The 12,738-nt window shown below is 40.7% G+C and overlaps 1 protein-coding gene across 23 annotated transcripts in view; it reads left to right on the top strand.

Annotated features, from left to right (window-relative positions):
* Positions 1 to 12,738, top strand: part of BCAS3 (BCAS3 microtubule associated cell migration factor) — a 363,020-nt gene that overhangs the window by 109,485 nt on the left and 240,797 nt on the right. For all 23 annotated transcript variants that reach the window (XM_074594820.1, XM_074594824.1, XM_074594804.1 and 20 more), the window contains one exon: positions 6,397 to 6,661. In XM_074594820.1, coding sequence (XP_074450921.1) covers positions 6,397 to 6,661 — 265 coding nt within the window. The remainder of the gene's footprint in view (positions 1 to 6,396; positions 6,662 to 12,738) is intronic.

The following is a 12,738-nucleotide window of genomic DNA, read 5'->3' as shown; positions in this document are numbered from 1 at the left end:
CGTTCAAGGTTGTGGCACATACCGTGTCCAGTAGTGAAACATTGGAATAGTTTACAAACACTGGGTGTAAACCTCCATGGTTAATAGAAATTTCTTGGTATCTTTTGACGTGCTTATGAGGTTGCAATTATTGAAATAGTCTCTGGAAGAGAGACGTTCTTATTTCTAGGAAAGAATCTGGGACAGTCTTGAAATAATGAAGATTGATTTAGGGAAGTTGATCGGTCGTCGATGCAAGCAGACAGTAAGAAAGGGCTGCAATTGGAAGTAGCTTAACTGCCTTGAGGAGATGGAACTCAAAGCAGAGTGGCGTTTGCAATTTCAGTTATTAATAGAGAGCAACTACTCTGGCTGAAGGACCCTCCTTGAATGTCTCACTGTGCCCAGGTTCTGCCATTGGTTTTATGAACCGAAATCAGTTTTGACGACTCGGGGAGGCAGACTTGGGTCTGTGTGGGTCTGATAAATCACGTTGCGTAGACCATGATTTTATTATTTTTTCATTTGTGTTTGTTGCTACATCATTTCCTTAATTTTCTCAACCAAAAAAAATTCAAATACAGACCAGTTCTCTGATTTATTTTGACCCTTGTCTCCTCAGTACTGCTGCTCTTTCTCGTTGTTTAATTGTACTGGTTTTTTATTTATTTCTGCCCTCTCCCAGCACAGCGTAATTAAATACTTAAGTCATGTCCTTCAAGTGATGGTATGTTTTCTCTGTGACATTGCATAGTGTGCGTGAAACTGGGTGAAGTTCTGTTGCAGTAATGCTAGTCAGCCTTTATTGTAGTTTCACTTCACCATTGAATTTTAATTTAATGCAGTGAAATGCACTAGAATATACACATTGCTTCTGGTGTAGCTCACGGCAACTGAACATGGGGCACTATGGGGAAACAAAAAGGAGCCCTAGGAAGATCAAAACGCATTTTAATGGTTGTTTCTTGTAATCACTACGAAAATACATGGTTTGGTGATGTGAGCTTTGTTTTCTAACTATTGCATTACGCACACGCATCAGGAGAGGATTTGCCTGGGGAGGTTCTGGGATAGCCTTGGGATAGCCTGGTAAAGCTCCTTCTCCTTTCTAAGAAAATTTGCGATAGTGTACATGTAATGTTGTGCAGCAAGTTAGTACAACGTTAACTGGTAGAACCCCTGAAAAGCAGAGGCTGGGGGGGGCTGTCAGTCGTCCTCGGGGGTGGTGGGGAACAAGGTCACTGCCTGTCCCCTGGGGTGGCTTCTGCCATCAGCCTTTCCTCTGACCATCCCTTTTTAATCAGCTGCTTTTAAAATAAGTTTTTGGTGTGCTTCCCTTACTTCTGTTTGCTTCTCTTTCAGTTAGGGCTTGGATTTTTAGATTTTATTTCATGAATATGTTCTAATTAACACAGTGTTCAGTTTGGAGAAGCTGTGGGAATAAGGAAAGAATGATAGCAAAAACTTACCTAGATTTCCATTCTATAAAATAAATGAACGTATGTCAGCTTTGAAGCCTTCAATTCTGATGATTTTCTCCAGATTTTCAGAATATCAGAAATAATTTTTTGATCTGTATGGTCTTGAAAGCGGATCCTCAGCAGGGCTGGTGACATACAGCGTGTCCTTGTAGGAGTCCATGTATTAAATTACGCTACTGTCTCGCTCCGGCCAGACTCTGAACATGGCAGCTAAATTTTCATCCTGTTTTCTGGAGGATTTTACATCATAGTGTTCGAAACACAGGGAAATAAGATAGTGGAGGTTTAAAGGAGCATAAGAGAAGAGTAATTGAAGAAAAACGGGAGAAGAGAGTGTAAGATTGAAAAGAAGTTATACAGGGGTTAGAAGTGAGTGCTTCGATGGAAAGGGTTGGGAGAAGCAGATGGTGAAGGTGAGAGAAATGCCGAAGCTGAAGGAAGCTACAAGATGGACTCATGGAATAATTCAAGCCTATTGAAAGATTTCTTTCACCTGCTAAGAAAACCTTTCTCAAACTGTTATTTCCTTGCCATAGAAGTACTGGGTGATTTCTTTCCCAGTCATGCTAAAGCCTACTAGAATATTTGAAATGTTGTTTAATTGTCTCTGATAGGAAAATTGTCATATTGTCTGTGATTCTGAAAATTGTATTGATAATTTTGTGAGGGTATTGAATTTTTATTTTGACAAAGTTATAATATTAATATGGAGAAGAGTCAGTAGATGACAGTAAGAGAGGTGCAGGGTCAGCCAGAACCCTGCTTGGGTTAGACAAGTGCTGGTTAGCGTTCATGGAGGAAGCCAAAAACTCTACAGAATGTGGACATATATAAAATATATGTAAAATATTCTCCATCCCTCCTGTACACAGGAGTCACAGAACAGTTGCTTTAGCCATGGGCGAATGGAGGATACGTGCTGTTATCCGTATAACATTCTGTGGTTGTCTAAGTGCATTCCTTTGGGTCAGAAAAGGCTTTGGTCACCTCGTGAGGACCTTGAAATATCCAGGGATTGCACTGAGGCTTTTGGATATGCAAGAAACGCAGCTTGAAGCTTAAGGAACCAAACTGCTCGCAAACGAGGAGGAAGAAATGGCAGGAAAGCTAGGAGAGAGAGCACTGGTGTTCCCACAAAAGTATTTAGTATTGCAGTTTAAAATATCTTAAGGGTTCCCAAGTTGAATAATATCTCAGGTCTGTAATTCCCTTTACTGGCCCTGGTAGGAGAGGATCGATAAAATTTTGAAATACAGACATGAGCATTAATTCTAATGTTGACCTTGAGCTATAGAATAAACTCTGCATCATGAGAGATCTGGTGTACTTTGTACTTTATTAACATATATCTGTAAACACTATGAGGTCTTGATTGATCTTTGGGATCTAAACATTACATCATAATTAACAACAAATCCAGAAATATATTATAAATACATGAAATAATAGTACATTAACCTAAAGGACAGCAATAAATTGCAACGCTTAGCATAAACTTGAAAACCACTAATGGGCCACTGTGCAGTTTGTTTATACTATAAGCAGTCAAGAACTCTGTGTAATGTACAGTAACCGTGTGGTGGAGAACAGCAAGCCTCATGTGATAATTTATGTCTATTTTTTTCATGGACACACACAGCTGATTTTTTTAAGTCATTTCTGAGGCTGCTGTGCTGAGTGTTCTCCTTCCAGCTTGGTCCACTGCTCTCTTCCAGGTCTGCTGGAAAGTTACGGACTCCTTTGCATTGCAGAGATGGATTTGGGCTTTTTTGATATAAATGTATTTAATTCACGCCCTTGTATGAAATTGGAAATATTCTCTGAATTACCTCCCTGAACTGCATGTTGTGCTGCTACTCATCCTTTATTTGGGAAAGACCAACGAGGCCATTTTTGGGAGTGGGAGGAGATGGGCAGAATTACTGCATGGGTAATGGTACCTCCCCAAATACTTTTTGTTGCTGCCAAGTAGGGTTTCATAGTTGTATTCCCATAAATCTTAATTCATTTCACACTCATCTGTCAACACTTTTTTTTTCTTGTTATTGCTGAGTCTTAAAAACCCGTGTGTTCTCTGCCTCTGTGGTTTCAGCCACGTTTAAAGTAGTCATGACCATGGTACCCAACTCTCCAACTGCAGCGAGTGGTTCTGATCGTTATTTTCAAGAGAACATTTTGGATTACGTTGTTCCAAACGTTCTTCCTGAAGATCAGGAATACTTTTTTTTTCCTGCGTTATGTTTACATTGAGAAGAAACATCCTGTGATGATTGTTTCCCAGTTTCTTGGCTGGTGTTGTCATACGCCAGGGCCGTTGTATCTGTTTTTCAAACAACATGATCCTCAGGCTGCATACTGAAAGCTGAGTATTAATAGAGAAACATTTACATTTCTGTTATGCAGTACAGTGAGATACATTTATTTTCCCCCCTCTATTGTCTCATAGAAATGTCATCTAATAACGCTGTCCCAAATAATGTAAGAAAAGAGAGGGTGCATGGTAGATGTGAGTGGAGGCAGTGATTTAAAGAGTTTGGCTGTGCCATCAGTTGAAGCGCAGGAGGGAAGGGATTGAAGTGCCCTGGAAATACGGCTCAAAGGTGTCCATTCCAGGGAGGATTGTGAATTTCCTCCGGGATAGCTGTGGTTTCAGGGGAGAGCACGATTCTGCAAGGAGCACGAAACTATAGAGCAGGACAGAAAGAGCTGGTGTCGGAGGCATGGAGCTGGGGAGCGGAACAGCAATGAGGAAGAAAGAGACAAGCTGTCTCCTTGAGGCTGGGACAGAGAGGTGGTTTTAGAGATCAGGAGGGGAATCGAAAGCTGGATCTAAAATGAATACCAAGTATTTGGAAAACAGTGCTGTGTTCAGAGGGGTCACATCTAAAGACGAACGTGGCCATTCTTTGTGTTATTAGAAATTTAAAAAACAGGGCCTTTGATAGGATTGGGATTATATTCCAACAGCCTTAATGATTTTATTAATTTTTATTTTATTTTTATTATGTTGGTGATGTTTCTGTTGTAACTGAGAATGGCAGTTTGTATCCAGTTCTTACGTTTGATCTTGACTGGTAGAAATTGCCTCTTTAAACAGCCAGTACTTAGATACTCCCGGTGCCGTAGTTTTTCTCTGACTCCATGGCTTTGGGGTTTCTTTTTTTGGCTCTTGTTAATCCCTGTGGGGTCTCTAATCCTTTTTGAGCAATCTATTAAGGTGAAACACTTTGTAGGCAAGCTAGGAGCTCTAAGTGCTGGGGCTTTATGTCAGTAAGACCAGAATCACTGAAAGTGCTAAACCTGTCAGATTTTGGGGCGCTTGTTTAGCTGTATCATTAGCAGCTCGTTTGGATATGTCACCATAATTGAAACGAGCAGGTGTGTAGCGCTCTGTTTTTTAGTTTATCTATGTAACGTTGATGAAGCATTTTGTGTCGTGACAGTCTGTCAGCCAAATATCTTGTCACAAGTCACAAGACTTAAATCCTTTTTTTTTTTATCTCAAAGGCTTCAGGGCTCAGTTGGAAACTTGCACTTTGATGAATACTCGCTGCTTTTGTCTGGAATAGCTGGAGTGCATTTCTGGAATATTTGTCAAGATTTTATCAGTGTTTACTCCAATTTGAGTACCTAGTGTATTGTAAAACTGGCTTCAGTGAACTCTTAAAGAATTTTATTTAGTTTATGCTGTTTAATAATATAATGAAAACTAATCCTTCGTCTATATGTTTGTTTGCCGTGTTAAATCCCACTTGTGTACGTGGCCCTTTTTAGTCAGCTTTTACCTTTAAAAACATTTTTGGAAGAATTGTTTTAGGATTTTTTTTTCCGTGATAAATCATTTTAACCTACTACTTGTTTTCTTGAGTTGTCTGCCAGTACGGGGTTGGAAACAAACTTTAATCTCTCTTTTAAAGCATTCTTCAAGAAAAAGAATTTGTTTTCCAGCGAAGCATTGTGTAAAGCACACTTAGAAGAGAATTAAATCCTTCTGGACTTCATATCTGAGATCTGTGCAAGGAGTAACTGTAGTAGAAAATATTTAACTGTATTTTTATATTTGCTTCAAGACTGACCATTTTAAGCTAAAATAATAGTTGCATTTCTCGAGATAAGTATTTGTATGCATAAGAGGAAATCAAACTGGAGTCTTTTCTGGGACTTCAGTAGCTGATTAATAGAGACTGTTACGTGTAAAATGGAGTGGGTTTATGTAGAGAAAGTTGTTCAGTTTCTTCTTGACAACATTTTAAAACCGAAAAAGAGCAATAGGTGCAGGGATACCTGGATGAACGGTAATTCCACTGAGGAATAAACTGATAGCAGCAGGATTAGAGACCGTTATAGACAGCTTTTGAAAATACTGGTCATTGATTTTTGGTTTGTTACGTTCTGTAGGACATGCTATTTCCATTGACTTAAAATTTTGAGTGCCAGTATTTGTCAAAATTAGGCCCAGTGGTGAGATCTCCCTCTTGTTCTCATCCCTCCCTTTTCCCCTTTTTGGGTAATCTCTAAACATTAAAGTAAACAAGCAAATAACAAAACATGTAATTGAAATGATTTCCCAGCTCTCTTTAGAACTAAATTCTATTTGAAAATTACCCCAAGCCCTTGTGGCTTTCTGTAGTACTTTGCAGCGTGGTTTGTTTTCCTAAGTTCAGGCCTGTTTGTTGAAAAAAAATATCTCAGAATATTTTGAAAAGGACACAAACTTTGGAACTGGGTGTTATACTGAAACTTATATTCATAATATATACTGAATAGTAAGTTCATTGGTATATACGCAACAGTTCAAGTTATTGCTTAAACTTAGGGCTTTTTATCCACTTTTCCAATTAAGATTTGTGTTTGTTTAAAACATGATAGTCCATTTCCCTTGTTAGACGTGTGCACATCGGTGCCTACATTCCCGTGTCTCTCCTCCATTTTCCAGGTTCAGGATATCTCCTTCAGCCATGACTGTCGCTGGGTTGTGGTCAGCACGCTTCGTGGCACTTCCCACGTTTTTCCCATCAATCCTTACGGTGGCCAGCCCTGTGTCCGGACACACATGTCACCCCGGGTGGTAAACCGCATGAGCCGATTCCAAAAGAGTGCAGGGCTGGAAGAGATCGAGCAAGAGCTGACATCTAAACAAGGAGGACGCTGTAGCCCTGTTCCAGGCCTCTCGAGCAGCCCGTCTGGCTCACCGCTCCATGGTAAATGCCTTTTTTTTCTTATTTTCCTCCCATTTACACTGTCAGGAGACCTTTCCCTTGAGTCATTAATGCCCATGTCCTCAGTACCTGTTGCGCAGCTGCCTCACTCAGAAAGATTTGGTTCCTGTGTACCTTTGGAGATGCTGGCCTGGAGACCTTCATAGTCTTCCAGCTTCACGTTTCAGTAGTATTTGCTAACAGCCTGAATAACAGAAATGTTGATTTTACTGGAGATTGCAAGAATTTATTTGATTCATTCTGTTTGCCCACGTAGTTTGTGCCACTAAAAAATGAGTTTTATAAAATATGGCACTGCAGGTATTGTGCAAAAATATGTAACATATGCAGATATTATAGGAATGAGCCAAGGTATAAATACTTCAGAAAGATGGTTCTGGTTTTGCAACTTGCCTAAGTAAACTATGCTATCAGAGATGTGTTAATAATTTCCACTCTAAACTGAAAAGTTCTGGGGTCTTTAGGTTTGCAGTTGTGCTTCCATCTAGCGCAAGGTCAGTCATCTGGTCTGTATTCAAATGCAGTTACCTAAAATTCTCATTGCTCCTCGGCCGCGATGATCACGAAGCCCCTCTGGATGTCCACAATAAATGCTGTTGGAGGAGAAATCTGGAAAGTAGGCAATGTGAAGTTGATGGCATAGATTTTTTTGTCCACTTTTGTGTTTGCGTGTGCGAGCAATGTGACAAATAATGTACAAAGGCAAAAAAATCCGTAAGAATTGATCTGTACATCCTACTCCTGTGGTGGATATGCTTCGGAGAAGCTAAAAGGATGCGAAAGGGGGCCTCTAAAAAAGGTTCAAAATCATCATTGTCCTGACTTCTTCAGTTTCATCTTTGCTGTTCTTTTTGCCCTTCTCTTTCATGAGGTCTGTACTAGAAGCTGCTTTGTTTGGCCTCAGGATTTGCTGCATCCTCACCCCTCCTTTCAGAGTAAGTCCCAGCTTCCATTGAAGTGCAAGTTTAAATAGCAGTGTGGTGCGGGGAGCCGCCCAGTTCCAGTCTGAGGGTATTGAAAATGGCAAGGAACAGTCCCTCTGCCCTAATTAGGAGTTGGATTAGAAGTGCTTGTGAAAGCCCAACTGTGCGCTGTCATAGTCAACATCTTTGCTGCTATAGAGAGAACCTTTGTGGGATTTCCGAATCAAAGGAACATTTTAATGACTTGTTGATTATTAAGGGAACCAGACTTGTCTCAGAAGCAGCCGCTGTATTTTCTCCTTTCTTTGGACCTTTCTAAACAAAGTTTTCTGCGTAGCTGCTCTGGAGCCACGCTCTTCTGCCTGGAGCCACTGGAAGGCACCCAAAACGTGATCTGTACTTTCCTCCTCCTTGGAGACATTTAGGTATCTGCCATTTTACTTTCTCTCTCCTCGTTGTTCAGCGTGTCAGGCTTGGAGCAGGCTGGGGAGCGCTGTAAAGCTTTCCCGTGGTACTTCCAATCCCTTTTAACTGCTGACATCACATAGAGGAGAGGAAGGAACTATAAATTTGTGTAGCTTTCATCCAGCCAATTCTGGTTTCTGTCAAGGGAAATTGCAGTAAGTTGTCGCCTTTACAGTACTCGTAGGTACATTTGAAGTTTTGAATAGATTTTACGCTTTTTTTTGCTTTTTTTTTTTTTAAAGAAGAAACAGCAGTTTCAATTGCTCTAGGATCCTCTTTCATTTGCTCTAGGATCCTCAGTGGTGCACAGATTTTCCAGGCAGGAGAAAGACATCGAGCAGTTACTGCCAGAAAGGGAGCAGCGTTTATGGAAGTGTCACAAGAGTTTTAAGGCTTCAGTTTTCAAATGTCCATCTTGAAATATAATAAATAAATCAGATTTTTGTCAAGATCTTTGTGCTGTCATCATTGCTTGACAATTAGCTCTGGTTATACAGTTAGCTCCATTAGAAGGCTGCAGATGGGCACTGAGAAATAAGACAGGAAGGTAGCTTTGTTTTCCGGAGAATTTCGCAAATTGTGCTCATCGCGTTCTCACGGTGTGGAAGGGCTTGAAGTTGGAGACATACTAAGACTGTGTTGGTAACTTGCAAACCTTCATAGGAAAAATACGCAGGAGTTAGCGGAGTTGTCTTCAAAAAAATTCTCAGAAAAAAAGACAAAATAATTTGGTTTAAAAGAATAAGTTTGGTAAAATATTGTAATGTTTTTAGCGGTTATCATTGCTGCTTTTTAATTTCAGTAATCTTCCAGTTTACCTGGCTGAAGGCAGGCAGGCTATTGAACCATATTATATGCATCTTATAAAAAGCCATTTATCATCAACTTGGAAAAAAAAACCCAACTGAAGTTCAGAGTGACTTTCAGTGGAGGGATTTGGTATGTGTGTGTATGGCAGCTGGATTAGCCAGAGCCCGGTGATTACTTTAATTTGTGAACTAAGATGTGTTTACTGAGATTGTAACAGCTCCTTATCATATTATAATGTTAAGTTATTGTTGTTTGGAGGAGTTTTGGCAGTCTGGTCACAGGACTTGGTACTCAGGACAGGAAAGAACAGTTCTGGGTTTAATTCTTTGCTTTCCTTCTAACTCGCTGTGTGACCCTTGGTAAATTTTATTCAGCTGATTTTGTCTATCAGCTTTCTACTGTGTAACAAGAATAATAATCTCTGTGTTCCCTGTGTGTGGAATTACTTGAAGTTTTTAGTTTTCTTCAAGATGAATAACTGTTCCTTTCCTTAATCATCCCTCCAAACGCAGCCGATTATAATGGAAATAAAGCCAGAGATCGTGTCCCGTTACACGGGGACAAACTGTTGATTAAGTGGCAGATTCAGAGAAGATTTTATTTCTGGAGGGATTTTTTGCATGGAGTCATGTCATCATGATTCTCCTTTTATGTCCTTTGCAATCTAGAAAAGTTTTGATAAGCCTTAAGTTAGAAAAACTGCCGTTAATCCTTCTGCTAATATTTCTTTGGCGTGACAATAGCATTGCCCCAGCCTTAGGCCAAAGGACCGGACTTCTGCGAGCAAAGCGCTTGCTTGTTATCATCTTTTTTTGATTAGCAATTGTAACCTATTGATGTTAACTTGTGATTAGCTTTTGTTCCTGTAAATATTTTCAGAGTTCAGGCTTCGTAATATTTTTCTCACTTGTTTTTTAACTCTGAGTTTCAAAACGAAACTGTTTGCTATGTATATAGTAGCAAGGCAATCTATTTACATTTTGTTGGAGTACGCGGAGAACTGTTTACCCGCCCAATGTACGCCTTTACGGGGGGTGGGGATGATTTCATTTCCAAATGAATCAGAGTTTGGCTTTGTTCTTTTTAGCGGAATGAAGTAAACTGTTAAACAGAGGATGATAAAGAGAGATTTCCTTTGCACCTTTTATAGCTAACACAGATTTTGTTTGGGTTATTCTGTCTGTTAATCCAGCGAGGTTGTATTTTCGTCATTCCCCGGGATTGCCAGAGCGTGTTGTCAGTAATATCTGAGTGGGGTTGGGATCCTTTTATGGGCTTTTACTATAATAAGACTAATACGACATCATTTGGTTGTGGGGCTGAACATTAGGGTAGAATATGGCCTTATGTGACCTTTTTGCTTGTATAAAATGGGGTTTATGGTACTTACCTGTCTCACAGGTGGATTAATGGATGAGAGAGGAACTATGTCCTTGATTATACAAATGTATCCCCTGTTATCTTCAGGACGCTGATAGGTGAACAGCAAGGAGCAGTTAGCTGTGAAAATGTAATGCTTGAAAGATTGAAAGCCCTGTATAACTCTTACTATTTTTATTCTGCAAATTAAAGTTTCCAGTATGTTGTTACTTCTTGCCCCACCAGCAAGTTAAAGTCTCTGTGGCTTTACTGGGAGGTTTTTGCTGCTGTTGACTGCGGGAATTTCCAGTATCAGAACAAGCACTAGCAGAGTAAGTTAAGCACATGTTGGACCTATAGCTACGCATCCACACCTTCTAAAAACATTCAGTAATAAAACGATACTGTCCAAATTTGTCTTCTCATTTTGTTGGGGATTGAAGTATTTATTTGGATGGTGTAGTTTTGCCAAAAGACCATCCATAACACGGAGTGGTTCTGTTTCACATGTGATACCTACGCTGAAATGGAGTACGTAAATTTAGAATTCAGAAAAAACATGTTGCTCCTTATATATTGCATTCAGACTTGTGTTCAGCTCTTCGTAAATATTTTAGCACAGCACATTTTTCATTGCAAAGTCTTTTTCGGTTTTAAAAATCAAAAAGGTTTTCTCTCACTTTTCCTTCATTCGTTGCAATTGCAACATGATTGAAATCCAAGCGTAAAACTAGAAGTTTGATAAACATGCAGTCTGAGATGCTTTAAATATTTTCATGTTACTTTTCACTATTTCCCAGAGTGAAACTCCTTTTACTAGAAGAATTCTTATGGGAAAGCAGAGTTGCAAGGACTGACATCATCAGCCCTTCCTGAAAAACAGATTGGTTTCCTTTAAGTAACACTCACTTAAGAAACCACCTATTTAGAGAGAGGCAGACAAAAATAGTTTCAAAGAAAATTAACTGTATAATATCTTAAAGCACTGGAGGGCAGTTCCTTTCCAGAGTTGAACTGGAGAGCTGGCGCTGTAAACACGGCTTGAAAACAGTTGTTGGGAAAGTCAAAAACGGTTGTTGGGAAAGTCTCTGTTAAGCTTTAATTGTTCTCTGTGTAAGTTGTAGCTTCACTTACAGAAAATAGCTTTTATAAATGCATAGAAACAGTAAAGCATGCTGCAGAATAGACCTGTTTGTTTTGGGGTTTTTTTGATGTACTTTTAATGTTTTCCTGCGTGTTTAATCCTTTCACTCCCCCACAGCATCCTACTTGGCTGGTTGGGGTTTTTTTTTGTTTGTTTTTTGGTTTTTTTTTTCCATTTAAACCTACTTTCAAACCATTTCTTTTCCAGCTTCGCCTCGGAGTCGAAATTTGCCTACAAATCCCTTTTTCCACATCATCACTCTTCGCCCTGAGTGGTGTTGAAAGGCGCCGCCGCCTCCGCCCGCCGCGGCGGGGCGGACCCCCCGGCAGGGGGCGCCCTTCTCCCGGCGATGCCTCGGCCGGGGGCGGGGCCGAGGGGCGCGGCATGGGCGTGGTCGGGGCGTGTCCCCCTCCGCTCTGGGCGCCGGCGGGGCCGGGGCGTTTCTGCCGCCCGGCCGCTTTTAAGAGCGATTATTTCGAGTCGCGTCGCGACTCGACAGCGCTTCGCTCGCACGATGGGCCCCGACAGGCTCGTCAGGGCGCTCCTGGTTGGTTGGTAATGGATGTAAAACACCCCCCCGCTGGTGCTAATAAGAACGGAGCGTTTTTATTAATGCAGGAGAATTTACATTGCAGTGGCTGGGCTGCTCCTACAAACCCTCCGCGCTCACTGGGCAGCGGGCTGCCTAAAATGCATAGTGAGTCTCTCGATTTCACATTCTGATTTGAAGTTCCTCTTTACGTTCTATAAAGCAATTGTGGAAAAAAAAATATTAATTTACCTGGTGGGAATTTTCAGCTAACGACTTTTAGACCATTACTTCCTTCTGGAAAGGTCCCAGGGTTACGCGAAGCCTCTTGCCTATGGAAGTGCACGCAGAACCCCCCCTGGAGCCCATGGGTTCCAGCAGTCCCTAGGTCCCTAGGTTACTCATGTAAAGGTACGAACCGCTGACTGTAAGCACCAATTTGGGTATTGGCCAGGAGCTTACTGGTTGTAAATGAGCTGTGGTTTTAGCTGCTTTTTTTTTTTTTTTTTTTTAAATGGCTAGAGAACCAGTGGAGTGAAAGAAGTGGGTGGTATATTTTGGATAGTTTCTGAAGTGGAAGGAAAAGATCCATTCCCTTCAGATAAGTAGGGAAATAGACTGATAAATTCTGTCACAAGGGAAGTTCGTGTCTGTACATAAAGTGTTTTAGAAGTGGGCTTTTGTAAACAGTGTAGATCTGAGACTGGGGCAAATGTAGGTTTGCCTCTATATTTGAAAAAGGAGTTGCAAGTATTCCAGATAAATTGAAAATTGAAGGAGACTAACATCAGAAGGGAATTGCAGTTCTTGAGACATGAAGTGTAAAAGT

Source organism: Larus michahellis, chromosome 7, assembly GCF_964199755.1.
Source record: "Larus michahellis chromosome 7, bLarMic1.1, whole genome shotgun sequence".
Classification (NCBI taxonomy): domain Eukaryota; kingdom Metazoa; phylum Chordata; class Aves; order Charadriiformes; family Laridae; genus Larus; species Larus michahellis.
Note: the sequence above shows the minus strand (reverse complement) of the source record. Positions and strands in the feature narration are given on the sequence as shown.